Source organism: Chinchilla lanigera, unplaced genomic scaffold, assembly GCF_000276665.1.
Source record: "Chinchilla lanigera isolate Chin_1 unplaced genomic scaffold, ChiLan1.0 scaffold00017, whole genome shotgun sequence".
NCBI lineage: Eukaryota > Metazoa > Chordata > Mammalia > Rodentia > Chinchillidae > Chinchilla > Chinchilla lanigera.
In genome coordinates this window covers 6,920,551-6,937,413 of record NW_004955418.1, presented here as the reverse complement: position 1 = coordinate 6,937,413, position 16,863 = coordinate 6,920,551, and the positions used below count along the sequence as shown (strand labels likewise).

Sequence of the window (16,863 nt, the reverse complement as noted above, 5' to 3'; positions counted from 1 at the left end):
ATTGCAGTCTTAAAACTCTGTATCAGCTGCAGTGCAAATCCACTTAATGTGACCCCTGTATATCTTGTGAACAGGGCCCTGATCCTATCAACGGCCTGGAGCTTGCCAATGTTCGCCTGCTCTACCCAGAATGGTACTCAAGGGCGCTATGTGAAGTTAACCCAAGCTCCACGACTAAGCTCCAGGCCAGATCCTAAGTATGATGTCAATTCAAGTCCAAAAATGAAGCCATAAGTACCAGCCCTCGTGAACTGAGAGTAGGAAATGGTACAGGCTAGAAAGTGTACCGACTGTCATGGAAATGGATTGGGAAGGCCAATGTATGGTGCTGAAGTGAGTACCTGGAAAAATGTCCCAGATGCTCCCTTCCCACCACTGGAAGTGTCTTACCATAAGACAGCCCGTGGAAGCTGGGATGGAGAATTGGTTCCAAAACTATATTAGAAGCAGTGGACTTTTCCTGTTATTTTACATTACATTTTGTTGTGATAAGGTAGATAGACATAGTCTGATTATTAATAAAATGTCTTAACCATAATAATTGTCCACTTGATTTAAACATTTTTCTTTCTTAAAAAGTTCAATTATTATAAAAGTAAACCAAAGTGACTGTTAAGAAACTTACTAAAATAATTAAGGCTGTATGTGATTACAACAGATTTCTATTATACACCCGAGGAAAGAAATTCATAGCTGTCCAGCGTTACCAATTGTAAAGGTCATTATTCCATTCAAATCAATAAATGGACTTTGTTATTTTTTAAGTGACAAACATACATTCCATTCACACTTTTAGTATTGCTATAAGGAGAGAACCAAATAATTGAAAACATTTAATAAGAAATTGAAGAGGATTTGCAATTGTACAAAATTTAAAATTCCATCATATGACAACTGTAGTATTAAAGGGCACTATTCTAATCTTCTGTACTCTTCTATACTTTAAATATGTAGGGAGAAAGTGACAAAATTTAACCTTCCTGAAGAGGTACAGAATGAATTAAACTATCCTTACTTCAAAAAGTATGAAGTAAAAGGATGTACGGTAGAATTGGCCTGTTCTACTATGTTCATCTACATTCATTACATACACTAGCATATGTTCAGCTCTAATTTTTACTATATTGTTTACCACATTAATAAAAGCTAAATCATTAAAATGCAACTCAATCCAATCATCTCAACATCTTCAAGAATTATTGGATTGCTGTACACTCAATTGGATCAATCAACACGCTCTCACGCAAAGAAAACATGAAGTATGCCTGGATAAGGTGAAGTCTCTGCCTGGTATTTTAAATTGATGAACAGGAATTTAAGGAATTCATTTTTTAAATAATACAAAGTATCAATGAGTAAGTCATCAAAATTTAAACTTTTTGGCTCCCCTTTGCCAAGAAGAAAACATGGAACAGGAGAGAGCTTGTAACTATTAATCATTCATGAGACATAGAAGCAAAGGAACATTAAATTACAAAGTTTTAAACTTGAAACAAACTCATAGCAAGCTCATCCCTTTGACAAATCTTAACTTCCAATTCAGCAAGACAAAAGAAACCTGCTTTTCTATGAAATGATAAAAAAGCAGTGAAGATAAGTCCAGGGTTCCCATGAGGATAGCAATTCTAAGTATTAAAACACTGAACTTGTAAGGGAAATCTGCTATGCAGAGGTAGCAGGGATCTTGGAATAATTTTGGTCTTACTAATACTATACCCAATATTTTTATTGCTGGCCTCAGACATCCCTAAATTTCTGGGCATGCCACATAAAGATCAATGATAATTTCCCGTGAAATACTCTTTTTTTTAACCTAAGGGAGTTTATAAAAGTAAAATAATGTTATTCATAATTATGTAAGTATGTGATTGCAATTTTAAAACAATAATAAGCACATTTGCTATGTACCTAAATAACTACAAACATATGAAATAAAGCCTGGTTTGAATAACCACCAGACAATTCTACAAGAAAGTGGCCCTTTGACAGTAATATGACACTCAGGTTACAACGCATTAAAATATGTGTTCCTTGACAAATTTTGTTTCCTTTCTCAACTAGACATTATGATCTATTTCTGCTAATAGCAACATGTGTATAATGAACATGTACTAAGTTTTAAAGTCAAATAGAAGAGTTCTTAAGCAGAAAGGCATCAAAAGGCTAAATCCTATCCCTCTGGCAGTAAGTTACATAAAAATCCAAGGATCCCGGGAACAGTCTGGCTGCCTGTAAAGAACAGGAATTGATTTGTTTCAACAAGTTCCTCATTGGAAATACAAGCATTTTTCCAACAAGGTGTCGGTATTCATTAATTTCTCCTTTCAGGTGGAGATATTTCATTGTACCTAAGAAGCCCAAAGTAGAGAAAAGGGTAAAGATAAGACAAATTGAGAGGGGGAAAAGAGAACATTAAAAAAAAAAAAAAAACCTAACCAATTTTACAAAGGAAATTCAAAACTTACTTCTGGGAAAAGGTCTAGCAGACTCGTCCCTAAAGTATTGCTCCTCATATGTTGCTACTCTTGTAAAAAATAAAAACTGAAATGTGAATTTCTTTAAAAGAAAATCCAATGTACATGCCCAAATCCGGTCTTTCAGAGACAACATATGCTACAAAACAATACAATCTGTCTATCTTTTAAAAAATCAGTGTTTCCATGATGTTTTTAAAATAAGTTTTTATCTGTAAGAACTTGTTTTTATGCAACTTACAAGAATATATTGAATTATAAAGTGAGATCCACCTGCATGAAATAATTCCTCTCCCCAATCTCTGTTCTTTTTTCCAGTCTTACTGAGGTATGACTGACTATTCTTTTTATAACAGTTTTATAACAGTTTTAAGGTCTTTTTCTTTAAATTTTCATGAGACATTATGTTTATTATTCCCATTTATTTATCAGAATGGAGGAACTGAGGCTCAGGTTCACCACTATAACTGGTATACTCATTCCACTCAAACTAAAATATAACTATTGGGGGCTGGGGATTTAGCTCAGTGGCAAAGCGCCTGCCTGGCAAGCGCAAGGTCATGAGTTCGGTTCCCAGTACTGGAGAAAAACCAAAAAAAAATAAAATAAAATATAACTATCAAAAATATAATCCAAAAAATTGAAAGACAATTGACAAATCTAATCTGATATACTTTTAACATCTCATTCTGCATCCTTGCATATTCAAGTCAAAAGACACTTGAAGTTCTATTCTAAACATTTGTCCTTTAAAAAGTCTCAAAACAGAAAACATACATGGATTTAACATACTTTATGCAGTCAAAATGACCTGTACATGTACAAATATCAGTGTGCCTAAAAATTGAATTACAACCTGTGAATCTGATAACAAATCACTATCAATAACCTGATCTAATTTAAGAAAACAGTTAAGATACTTATTTTCCTTTAAAAAAAAAAAATGGAAGGGCAAAACACTAATTAGAACTTTTGAGTACCTTCTACTCTAAACATGCCAATGACCACAAATCTCAAGTAAATCAACTAAAATTTGAAAAAAACCATGCCTAAGTGATACGCAAATTATCCCATTTTAACAAATAAAGATACTCTATTTCTAAATTTAACAGTCTTCTAAATATACATAGCATATTATTTCTCTTTTAAAGGCTACTTAAGTTCACCCACAGTCATAGAAGATTTTTTAATTTCTCATTCTGTATGAATCATAGAAATCCTAAGGAGGTATCTGTTCAAGGTTACTCTCCAAAAACATTTATTTATACCATGACCAGCATAAATATAAACCCACAAACAAAAACCATGTCTTGAATTACTATTCTTAATAATATCCATTGTTCTTCCTTAATGCTACATAGTATTTCAATTAAATTCATTATATCAAGAATTTAACGAAGAAAATATTTGCTTCTTTCTGTATAAATGAACTATGAAAATCATTGGCACCTTGTTATAAAAGGATATTTAAACTTCTTCCTTGTTTTGTTTCCATAAAAATACAATTGATTTACAGTGGAAACAGTTTCATTTTTCTTTTCCAAATCATTCCATAGTAAAACACTGTCTACTTATTGATGCTTACAAAGACTTTCAAGTTCACTTAATTAGTAATATTCTATTCCTGCATGGAATGAAGGGCAGTAAAAACAAAGAAAAACAGGCAAAGTAATCTGAATTCAACCAGCTTCCTTCCTTCTCTGTTAATAAAATTATCACATATTCGAACCGCTAAAGAAAATGATATATATGCTGTGGGAAAAAAGTGGAAGCATATATACAGACGCTTCAGGAACAAAGACTTTTAAATAGAATCACAGAATGTTAGAGCACGACGGCATTTTTCCCCAGGTCTTTTGCAACTCCATTGGAAGTACGGGATCCTGAAAACCACACCCGAAACCCAGCCAGTGGAAGCAGAAAAACTGTTAGTCATCCTCTATGCTGAATGTAAAATAAACATTTTGGGTTCATTTAACCATATGGATTTAAATTGGGAAGTGTTAAAAAGCTGTTTCTGAGGTGTAATTCTGGCATCGGCACACAAAATACATCTGGGGAGTGTCGCACATATATATCCTTCAACATTCATGATAGGACTGTCTTTGAAATGTTTGGACCAGGACAATATAGTCACTCCAGTACAATTTGTCTATAGAGAGCAAGAATTATAACAAAATCCCTGGACTTGAACTTTGGTAGTGGTGTATTTATAATGAAACCTAAATCTCAATGTAAAAATCTATTTTACTGTATTTGTCTGAGATTAGGAAGATAGTGGGGAAGATTATTGGCCTGTAGGCTTTTTAATTTGCAAGTAAGTTTCACTCATGTAAATATTGAGGCATTTTAGAAACTGTAGAACTCTACAGAAAGTTCAGGGCCAATACAAGGAAGAGTCCTTGATGAGAAGCCAGAAGCAATCTCTCTCCCCACAGAATTTTATCTAGAACATTGCTGTCCACTGTGATTCATGGTCCACAGGCTCAATAGCACCTGGGAGCAGGTCTCTAACCCAGATCTACTGAATTAACATCTGCATTTCAACAACATTCCAGGAGGTCCCGACCTACCTTTGGGGAAAGGAACAAAGATCTATAAATCACTACGTAAATGGTTCCTGATAGCAGGGATGTGTTTTACTCTGTTTACTGCAGTATTCCTAGCACAGTGAACAACATCTGAGTAATATCACAGTGGAGTCTTGGTAAATATTTGCTGAATAAATTGACATGTAAAGATTTTTTATACTACTTTCTACTTCATACTGTGATTACATCTATAAAATTCTTATATTCGCGTAAAACTTAAACTCCTTACTGGCACAGATATTATCTTATTCATCTTTGAAATCTCTGTACACTTCCTAGTATTTTCCATATACTACTACTCAACCAATATTTTATCACTTATAACTTAGGTAGTAAGTGTATGAATATATGACATACTACTAGTTTAATGTGACAATATTGGGTAAGTTCAACGTGTATTTCCTAAATTTACCCATGTGGCTTTGATTTTAGACATATTAAAGAAAATTAAGGGGCTGGGGATTTAGCTCAGCGGCAAAAGCGCCTGCCTGGCAAGCGCAAGGTCATGAGTTCGGTTCCCGGTACCGGAGAAAAACCAAAAAAAAAAAAAGAAAATTAAGCCAACCAACAAAAAGAGTAAATGTAAAATGTTATATACGGCCAGGTCCTGATTCTATGTGATATCAAAGAACTGGGGTGGTATGAATGATTGAAATTTAAAATTAATTTTAAACCCCATGCTACTCAATAGCTTCAAAATCTTTTCTTAACAAATCATACACCAAAGCTGCAATAAGTCTGAGAAATACTGCCTTGTTAGTTTTATTATTTCTCAGATCCATCTACGAGACAGTGAAATAACCTAAGCAATGAAAAACGCAGTGATAGAAAACTCTACACAGTAAAAGAATAAAATGATTCATTTTCACATAACCAGATGTCAACACAAAAATCAAGAGCTAAGAAATGACAGTTTTCAAACAGGTTGTTATAAATAATCAGAAAATTAACAGCACTGGTACATCAAGTAGGTGTATCTGACCCAATGTGTACACATTCATGTGGAATACCCCACATACATATAGACACATGCACACATGCATACACTGCATACACACACACACAGAGTCATGTTGTTGTCTCCCAAGAGTATAGCTGGCGATGGGACAGTGCAGTGTGTAATTAGTTTTTATTGTTCCCCTGACAGTTATAGTTCCATAAAGACTTTTTTTCTTTTTATGTTGTAAATACTAAGGAAAAAAACACACAAATAACAGGCATTTAATTATGAGCCCAGCAACCACAGAGGGAACATTGCCAGAAAAGATTAGAATCTCTCTCTGTTCCTCTCTTCCCCTCTCTCATCTATATTATATGTGTGTGTGTGTAGGGGAGGCAAGTTTTTTACCTCTACTACAGTCTCGTCAAAATATTTATGACAGGCAAACAAGAGAAAAAATTTAATTTTTAAATTTTCTCCCAAGTCTCTGTTGACAGTAAAGTATATATACAATGCTATAGCAATACTAAATCCAAACGTCTCCTGTCTGCACTGAAATATTAATAAAAATAAAGGTACTGCTTATTAATAAGGAAAATACTCTTTAGAATAGCATTCTCTTTTGATACTCTCAGTGAAGGAGACAGAGATTCAGTTTTAACATTGGGTTTTGGCCTTGCTTTTAACAGACCTAAAACAAATTAGCACCATACTATCAAATATCTGGGTGCTGTCTTTCCTGAGGCCTAAAAAAAATTACCACTTGTAATATCAAATGTCTGGGTGCTACATTTCCTGAGGCTTACTTTAATTTGCTTTATACAGTATTTAAAATAAAGCATCCCCAAGCTGCTGCCATAGCGGACAGGAGATCTGTCACTGAGGCCTTTCTCGCCTGATTAATTAGTAATTGGGAGACACATTTTGGCAGCTTTCATTTCCCTATTATTTTCTCTAGTTTGACACAAAACCCTGTCAGAAGCACCACTATTTGAACTGTACCCCGCTTAGTGCTGGGTCACTAAATTTTAATAAATGGAGCCCCTGCCAGAAAACTACAGAAATAGGCATAAAAGTTTATTGAAGCCGTAACAGTAAACAAATATATGAAGAAAACACTAAATGCCACAGTATCTAAAACATTAATGGTCTGTCTGAACTCAGAGGTTATTGGCAAGATTGCAGAGGAGACACTGAAAGAAAAGGCCTTTAACAAAACCTATGCTTTCATCTCTTTAAAAAAAAAAGTATTAGCTAAATAAAGCAAGCAAATACTTCGCTGTAGCAGAGCAGTACATCTGAGCTTCCCTTGGCCTCCTCCATTATTACAACCCACTGAATAAAATTATTGGGAGGCAAAGATTTATACAGATGGTACAGATAGAGAATTCATCCGGAAGTCACTAAAACTCTGCCTTGGACAAAGAAACATTTTTCATAAAAGGTACGGTGAGGAACTTCAAATCGAAGCTAGAAAGACTGAGACTTTGGAGAACTGCAAATAGCTACAGAATCAGTTTCAGGATCTCCATCTCGAAGTGTCAGTCACTTTAAAAAAGTTCCCTGCTACGATGGTGGCTCAGGACACTTGTGTGCCGGGCAGTGGCCATGCTGTGCAAGTCAGAGGTCACCGCTTCCACATTCCGACATCTGTCTGTATTTTCTTGCCCTGAAACAATAGAAGGGGAACTGGGCTCATTTGCTCTCACTTTGTTTAACCTAATTGTTAAACACCAAGATAATTTCCCCATATTTAGAGTTATTTTACCTTTCTTCCCATTTTCATTTGTTGCCTTTAAATTAAATACTATTAGAAAAAACTTAACAGTTTAACTCTTTTATACATTAAGTGCAGTAAGTATAATAAAACTGTATATTCCACTGACACCTAGTATCATATCGTGTCATCAAAATCTAGATAGCAATTTGCATCAGAATTTTCCAAGCAAAGCCGTAACTTGATTTTATTCAGTCCACAGCAGTGCATTTTTAATACAAAAATGCTTTCATCGTATGTATTTTCCTAGTAAGGGGCAAGAGGTAATGGTTAATTATAGTTTTTTACATATACAATATGTCATTAATAAAGTTCAAAATGGAAACTCTGACAGCTTGGAAACACTATAAGAAAACAAAAGTATTGTTAGTTTAGAACTAAAAGGTCACTTTGAACATTCAATTATTTTAGTCTTTTCCTCCACCAGCCACTCAAAGAAAAATGCATGATGGATACCAGAGGAAAGTTTTTCAATGCAAAAACCTATCCACTCCTACCTGGACTTTAAGATAATGAATTTGTTCTTAAAATGTGTATTTTATTTATTACTTTAATATTACATCTACAACCACCCCAGATCCTACTACTAATGACGTGAAGTAATGTGACATATACAGTATTCATCAGTGCCCGGTTTAAATTAGACTGAGTAGGTGACTTTTGCAATCAGTCTAAAGGAAGACCTGCTTTTATTGCAGAACATGGGACTGATGCTCCCAGACATGATCAAACGGATGCGGTAACAAGAAGTGTAGTATACATTCTTGTTAAAGTGTACTAGACCACATGTCCTTCTAAATGTATCCAGAAATACAAAACATGATGGAAAATATAGCAGACTCCGTTGATATAGTCTCGTAATTTCTGGTAACAAATATAAATTTGCTTTTAAAATAATTCTATAAGAACCTACAAGAAACGACTGTTGATGAGAAAGTAAGAGGCTATATTTCAAGAATTAAAAGGCTCTGACTTTGAATAATGCTTCTTAAAATAGCCCAAAAGCTTTATCTTGGAAGGTACCTACATTTTCATCACTACTTCTTACTGGATTCCCGGTACTGCTAAGCAATTTGAAAGGGGAAAAAACCACCAGCAACAACAAAAACCAAGTAAGTCAGAAAAAGAAAACCTGGGGATGGGTGGGCAGTAGGGACTATTATTACATTACTTTAAAGTTAACAATGAATTAGAAGCTTTGAGGAAAAAGACCTATGGAAACATGGTACAGCCCAACCTTCAACGCTAAAATATCATGTGCTTGAGTTTTAATATATTGCCATTATGTTAAAACAACCTTTCCTGTCAACTAAAATACAAGAAGGTAGCATTTTAGTGACTTTGCAAATAAGACAGAGATTTAAAAGTAGAGTCGTGCTGAAATGATTATAAGGTGGTTTAACCCTTTTCTATTGTCCAATTCATTTCCGGACCATTTTCACGAAAGAAATAAAATCGGTGTTAAAACAAGATGGCTGCTTCTAGAAGGGGGAAAAAAGAAACATACTGATTTAACCGAAAGCCAAATCCTAGCTTTTCTATGCAAGGATATATGGATTTGCTCACATTTTTTTATAATCTCCATGTTTTCCTATACTTCTACACAGAAGCCGTGGATCACAATGTGTAGTTATTTAAAAGCATTAATAACAAAGCAATTCTTTCAAAGGTCTAATCATTGCTTGCTAATAACATGAGAATCCAATACATATGGGTATATTCTCACTTTTATTTCATATCAAATTCATGATCATCAAGTCAAGAAGATCAGGTCATTTGATAAACAACAATTCAAATAATAATTGATATATCTTTTAAGCATCCAATCACAAAAGCATCCAGTAACATCTGATGAAAATCAATTAATATATCTGACTTTATACACTATTTCTAAAGTAAAACCCATAGGAAATGAACTGTTAGACAAGCTCCCCTTGAACTACACTTTTCTGACCTGCCTAGAAGCAAATGGCAGATTAATTCTACGACTTACACATAAAAATTAAAAACATTTTCCTCCATTTTGAAATAGCTTTTAAATAGATTTTTAAAAATCATTCAAACCTATTTTTATTCCTCACTTGACTGGAAAATAAAACCTGACAGTAACATTTTCTTCAACCTGTCAACTGTCAATTGTATGAAAGATGTTTCTAAAGACGACAAAGGTTTATTTTTCCTTATTGAAAATGATAGAATTCTACCTGAATGAGAGCTAAGCTAACCATCACGAAGGTGCCCCGCTGCCTCTCAGGAACTAGCAAACTTAAATTGGAGATTTCAATATTTTTTAAATGTTTTTATTGAAATACAGGGCTCACTGTTTGAAAACTACATTCAGAAATCTCAAAATCAAGAGTTTGCTTCCACACAAAAGATCCCAGCAGTTTTACAACAATCCATCAAGACCGAAGTTAGGAGTGCAGACCATTAAGAATATTATCATATAAGAAACTTTTTTTACTAAAAGAATTATGCGTAATAGTACAGAAAATTTGCATCTAACTTTTTAATTTTAAACTAAGTGGTCCAGTGTCGTTGTGTTGTACTGCTTGTGACTGACTAAATGTCAAAGCCATACATGCAGACAAATTTAAGACAAAACAGATCTAGTACAGTATTGAGTAATATCCTATTCAGAAATGCTAGAAGTTCACATTAATCACAAGAAACTTCTACAAAACAGCTCAGGACATAGGCTGAAAAGCAGACTAACATATAAATCTACTAATATAAATCAGACTCTTAAGAGAGACAGTAACTTATTAATATTTGGCTAAGACCACAATTGTAAAACAGACTTTTAAAAGTGAGTATTAATATCTCTTATATTCCTCTTTGAGATGTTTCTCCCTGAATAGGAAGGTATCATCTATCATGAATGATCACAGGGCAATTTTTTTTTTTTGTCAGTGCAGAAGACTGATTTGAAGGAGTTGTCCTGAGTAAGAGGGAAGGACCACTTTCCTCCTCTACTCAGAGAATACAGACTTCCTTCTCAACATGAACATTCTAGTGAGCCTGCTATTTTAACCATTTTTATACCCCTTTAGAAAGCAAATCAGTAATATGGAATCAGCCAACACAGAGTGGGCCATTACTTAAAATACGATATCATAGCTTTTTAAAACTTTACGTTACGGAGGTCACTCAAATCAATCACTAAAAGAAGACACTGAGTGGAATCTTTTGAAAAATTATTAAATGAATGGTTTATATTGGAAAAAAAAACCCTAACAGACCAAATGCTACCACACATGTAAAATTGTGTTCTTAAATATATTGTATATTTTATATTTTAATGTTTTCTCTTTCAAAGGTAAATTCTTTTGGTATCTTTGTCTCTCAAGCTAGCAAAGGCCAAGACTCTTGAAGTACTAATTGTATTCACTCATTTTCTTGGCCCAGCATGAAGCTGGTAGCTTGCCTGGTTCATAGCAACAGGGGAGAAAAGGAAGTGTCCATCTTTATCTGTCCCTATCCAACAAGAAACCAGGCCAGTGGACAGAATGTAATGAGGTACCTGTTCAGAGGACATTTTGCAAGATTAAATGGCAGGAAATTCACAAGGTTAATTTGGCCCCAAATTACTAAGTGCTTCCTCCAACCCTGATCCTCAGTTTGCAAAGACAGAAGTCTCGAAAGCTACTGTTTATCAGCCTCAACACACATGACAATAAGATATTAGTTCCGTGAGCCAGTGGTCTAGTTAATACCACTAAAATCGCACAGGCAGTAATGAACTACTGTAGATCCTGATACTTTTAATCACAACTGGTTTGTTGACACTGGAAACGCCAAATGAGCCAGTACAACCAAATGTGCCTCAAACAGCACTGAGGTTCCAGTCACCAAAAGGGAGATGGCTACATCTGGTAGTTTATTATAATTACATAAAACAATGCATACAGTGGCTGGAATATAATATCTCAGTAGGTGACTTTGCTTTTCAAAATTTTATGGAAAGGGAGCCAAAAACCAAGAAGCACACTTCTCTTTTACAAATGTCCAAATTTAAACAGGGGAAGGAATTAACTTCAGGCCCCCAATAAATACATAAGCATAAAAACATGAGATGTGTCTCAATTGTACTGCCTTATTCTTATCATGGTGCTTATTAAAATTCAGACAGAAGTATCAAAATGACAAGATTAACCTAATCTAATAAAATCATAGTTACTTTGAGGCTCAGAATTAATAAAAGTTAAGATTCTAAGTACTGTTTTTACTTGAAGAAAATTTATGTTTCTAATGTAAAAACAAGACATGAAACATTTAAATTTTAAAAATAAGGGAAATCCTTTACAGTTTTACCAATAAAATGTATTCAAAACCAAGATAAACCTTTCATCGTTTCTTACAACAAATTCATGGGTCTACACCATGATGATTTCATTTATTTTGTCAGTGGAAAAGGCACAATGCCAGTATTCTGTTATTCATACATCAAAATAATGATATTTTAAAATGAGGCAAGTGAATTTTGAAAGAAGAAAAATACCCAAGGGAATATGATTAGGGGGAAAATGTTACTACTTCTCTGTAGCCACATACATATGACCTGCACTGTCAGAGGATTTGGAAGTACTGACCTAGAAATCACATTACTTTCAAAACTCCAAGATTATATGTTAACAAAACTAAATGGTGTCAAATACCCACTGCTCTAATATGAAATGTTTAATTTACAAGTTCCTAAAGAATTGAAAAAATCCAAAGAAAACATGTGATTAGGTTAAAGTGTAGCAAATCCGTGATGAATTACCAGAGATATTTTTCATGTTAAGAGAATAACCTTTTAAATTGAAGATTCTCGAACCTTGAAAGAAACCAGGCACCGAGTGAGGTGAATTAGTATAACCCAAAGTGTGTTCATTATATTTGCTACTGTATTATTTTACTATTGCATCTATAATGCCAACTTGGAGAACTGTTTCCTTAGCCTAGCATCATTTTGGCAGTCAAAAGAATCCAAGAATTTTCCAATCTACACACAACATTCAAAAGAATATTCTTATCGTAGGCACAAAACTATAGCATGCTTCATGTTAAAAGTTATATTCCTTACATTAAGTAATGTTTATCTTTATAGGTACTAAGGGGAAAAGTAAGAAGTAAAGTTATATTACCAAAAGTCTTCTTTTAAAGCTATTGAAAAGCTTCCTACAATCTTAAAGGAACGAAAGGAAAAGAAATTAGATCCTCTTTGATTTGGACTTTGATTATTCAAAGTTATTTAGTAACATTCCAATTTAGAATGCAAAATAGCATTCAAAGGATTATTCAGCAGTCACACTTTTAGGTGAAACGCATGCAAGTTTTCAAATTTTAGACATGTGAAAGGTGCGTGGAGGCAAACATTATCATAGAGTATTTCTATTCGGACTGATCTCTGTTGCTATTTCACACACTGATGCCAATTCAACACATAAAATCAGTTTGGTCCATGGCCCCATAAAAACTGGCAACCAGAAAGTTACCCGCATTTGAAAACTGAGTAGCTACCTTCCAGAAGTTACTAGCAAGCACATAGATTTTAACGGTAGAAGTACTGTAACAGAAAATAAGTTTAACATTTTTCTTGTGTGCTTAGATTTACAGATGCTTATAGTGTCAAGGAAAAGTAGCAGATAAATTTCCAACAGCTACACAAGTTATTTGTAACAGGTTACACAATAATATACTTAATCCCTGTGATCAAAGTGTATTTAATTCTAATTTTACCTAACTGAATTTATTTATATTATACCTTTCCTTAAGCTAAAATGTATTTACTTCATTTATAATATCCATTTTTATCAACTTATGTATCCACTGAATTTTCTTCTAAAAATGTTTAAGTGTGTCTAAGTTCCAATGTTGTCTACTTTGTTCAAAAGATTAAAGTCTTTTGATTATATGACTAGGTTAGCAAACTCTTAATGCTTTCTATATAAAACTAGAAGTTTCAGCTAACTTATTTTACAAAATTATATATGAAAAGGAAATGCAATGCTGAATTTATATATACCTGGCCCTATAAAATTTAATAAACCTATACAAATTTATGAAATATTTCCTCACTACCTTTTGTGACAAACTGTTGGGTTTTTTTCTAAAATTACTTTTTATTTGGACTTTGTAAAATTACATCTAGGTTGACTTTTCAAAAGGTATCTTCTTATTCAACATTTCTGAGTTAAAACTGGCTACCACAGTCCACTTTTTAAATGTTATTCTTAAAAGTAAATTTTATTGTAGTGATATACTAAGATAAATGCCTCCAGAAACGTCTGAGAATGTTAAATGTTAAGAGCTAAATTTCTTGAGTATGACAGGGTACCTCAGTCCCTCTTTTCATCAAAATGATAATGATCAAATAGAAAAGTATTTCCACAACCATTAAACTAGCACACTCACTTAAGAATACTCCTAGTACTTTTAAATTCTACGGATTAACTCTGGGCAGGTTCAAAGCCACCATGGCATCTGAGCAGAATAGTTTTCTTCAGGCAGGGAAGATCTACTAAAAAACATGACCTGTGACAGAAATCAATGTGCTAATCTCAAAGCAAACAGTACCAAAAGCATAAAACAGAGATAACCTGAGATAAAACATCTCCAAACTAACTCAAACTAGCTTGACAGGTTAAGAAGAGGGGTTAGGGTAGGCGGGTTGCTGGTTCTTTCTGTGTTAACCTGGGCAAGACTCAGACACCCACGTATCCAAATAAATGAGTACCACCAGGAGAAGCTCACGCTGTGAACTTTGGAGTGACAATCAAGAACAAAACGTCCCAAATTCAACTAACTCACTGTTGCCTTATTTAATAAAGTGCTACAGTTTACAACTATATATTCCTGTTTCATTTATGCTGTCTAATAAAGCCCAAAAGGGAATAAAACCAACCAACATAATGAGAATTGCTTTTAACACCATCACAACTGGAAAGCTTGCTCGATTTGTCTTGTCAGCTTTAATAAAAGACATCTCCTCTGGCAGGATGGCTTCTCTTTCTCTTTTCCTAATAGTGGTAAGTGGCATGTCAAGGAAGAAATAGCCTCCCATCCCACCACCCACTGCCCGAGACTTAAACTTTCAGCGATGTCTCCACTTCTACTAGGCGATGCCTTTAGGATTTGGGCTACCTGGGTATGACTGACGACCCTGGATTAGCAGGGCGGGGGACTCCCGCTCAGCTCAGCAGCCCGTGGACCGCTCTTGGGGAAATCCGTCCATCTTCATCTGAGCTGACACTACTCAAACTGGGGATTCTCCTCACGCAAGCATAGTGAAGGAAGCCTGCAGGCCGATGGCAGGGGCCAGCGGTGGAAGAGCTGGAGGCGCCCGCCAGGCCCCTCTCCCCAGGCTCACCGGGCGCGCAGCAACCGCAAGCTCATGCCTCGGCCTCCCGCTTCTTTGCTCCCTATTTTCACTCCAGCCCAGGGAAAACCCTGTACTTTCAGATACAATCGATGCGACTTCCCTTTTAGGTGGGCACCAAGACCAGTTCAGCGTTGGAAGGTGGCCTGTGTCCCACGGAAACAGAGTGATGTGGGCCCAGTGGGGCTGGATGCTGCCCACAGGCCGAGGGGAAAGTCCAGTTTAGGACTGCCCTGGCCCGGGAGGGATGCTCCAGGCGCGCCGGATGACCTCCCCGCCCCCGCCCCGCCGCGGCGCTTCCAGGGTCCGAGAGCTCCGCACGTCTGCGGCTGGCCGGGGTCCAGCACGTGCGCTCGGGCAGCCCCAGGCGCCCACCTCTGGCCTCCCGCGGGCTTCGCGGACGCCTGCAACGCGGGTCCGGGTAACCGCGGCGCGTCCCTCCGGCTGCGCAACGCCAGGCCGCGGGCGAAGGGCTCCCGCCTCCCGGCTCGGCCAACTCCAGCAGCTACCTCCGCGCCCATGACGTAGCCGGTATTAGATCAAACTTTCTACGCCCCGAGCCCGCTGGAGGAGGAGGGTCGGGCGGTGGGAGAATCCTCTCCATTGCCAGGCGCGCCGGGCCCAGACTGACTCCGGGGCCGAACGATTTTCTGGCAGTTAAAGAGAAAAATAAAAACCTAAGGCTTCCGCTTCCCAGCCCCCTTCACTTCCCCTAGCCCGCGCTCCCTCTGTGCGCACTGGGTAAAGAGAAGGAAAATTTTTAAAAAGAAAAACAAACAAAAACTTTAGGGTTGTTTGGCGGGTTCACTCCGCAGTCCCTGCGCGCTCACGCCCCAGGTCCGAGCCGCCGGCGGCGCACACCGGGCTCCCCGCGCCCAAGCCGGGCGCCGGATGGAGTTGTCGGTCCGTGTGCCGCGCCGGGCGGCGGAGACGTCCCAACTCCCAGGCTCCCGCCCTTTTCCGAGCCTCCCCGCACCCTGCAGGGGCAGCGGGTCTGCGCAGCCCAGGGGGCTCCCCGGAGCACCCGGCCTTCCCGCGGTAGCTTAACAAAGAGGGGCGCGAAGAGCGCGCTTCCCGCCGAGCTCCTCGCCCGCAGCGTCCGGGGAACTGGCTCGGAGGGCGCGCGCTCTCGGCGGCCGGTGCGCACGGTCCCCGCGGCTGCCGCTCCCGCCCCAGGGCCCGGAGGCCCGGGGGAGCCCTGGCTCTCCGCCCCCCGCCGCCTTACCTGGGGTTGCTGCTGTTCCAGTAGACAGCGTAGCGGTCGGCCACGGCCTTGGAGCCCGGATCCTGGCTGAGCACACACATCCAGAGCACCAGAAACACCAGCGTCAACATCTCCACGTGCAACATCACGCCTGGCCAGCGGCGGAGCCCCCGACGCGCCGCTCCGGGGAGAGAGCAGGGATCCGGAGGGAGGGAGGGAAGGGAACAGAGAGAGAGAGCGGGCGCCGAATAAATATGAATAAATAAAATGAAGGGGGGCGAGAAAGCCAAGAGGCGCACACCGAGCTGGGGAGGGGCAGGAGAAGGAGAAGAAAAGGAGGCGGCGGAACGGGGAGGGGGGTGCAGACAACTCGTACCCCCACCGGAAGGCTCGGGAGAAAAAGGAATCACAAGATGGAGAGGAGCGCGCGTGTGTGGTGGCAGCGGCGAGGGCGGGGGAAGGGGTGCCAAGCTGGGTCTCGGGCGGCGGCTGCAGGCCGGTCACCCCGGGAGAG

At 37.9% G+C, this 16,863-nt stretch overlaps 1 protein-coding gene across 1 annotated transcript in view; it reads right to left on the bottom strand.

Moving 5' to 3' along the window:
• The window catches only part of Efna5 (ephrin-A5), a gene marked incomplete in the record, with an annotated part of 269,292 nt that overhangs the window by 251,148 nt on the left and 1,281 nt on the right, over positions 1-16,863 (bottom strand). Inside the window, 1 exon segment of the mRNA XM_005382179.2 lies at positions 16,371-16,863. Within this exon segment, the coding sequence (XP_005382236.1) occupies positions 16,371-16,495 (125 nt within the window).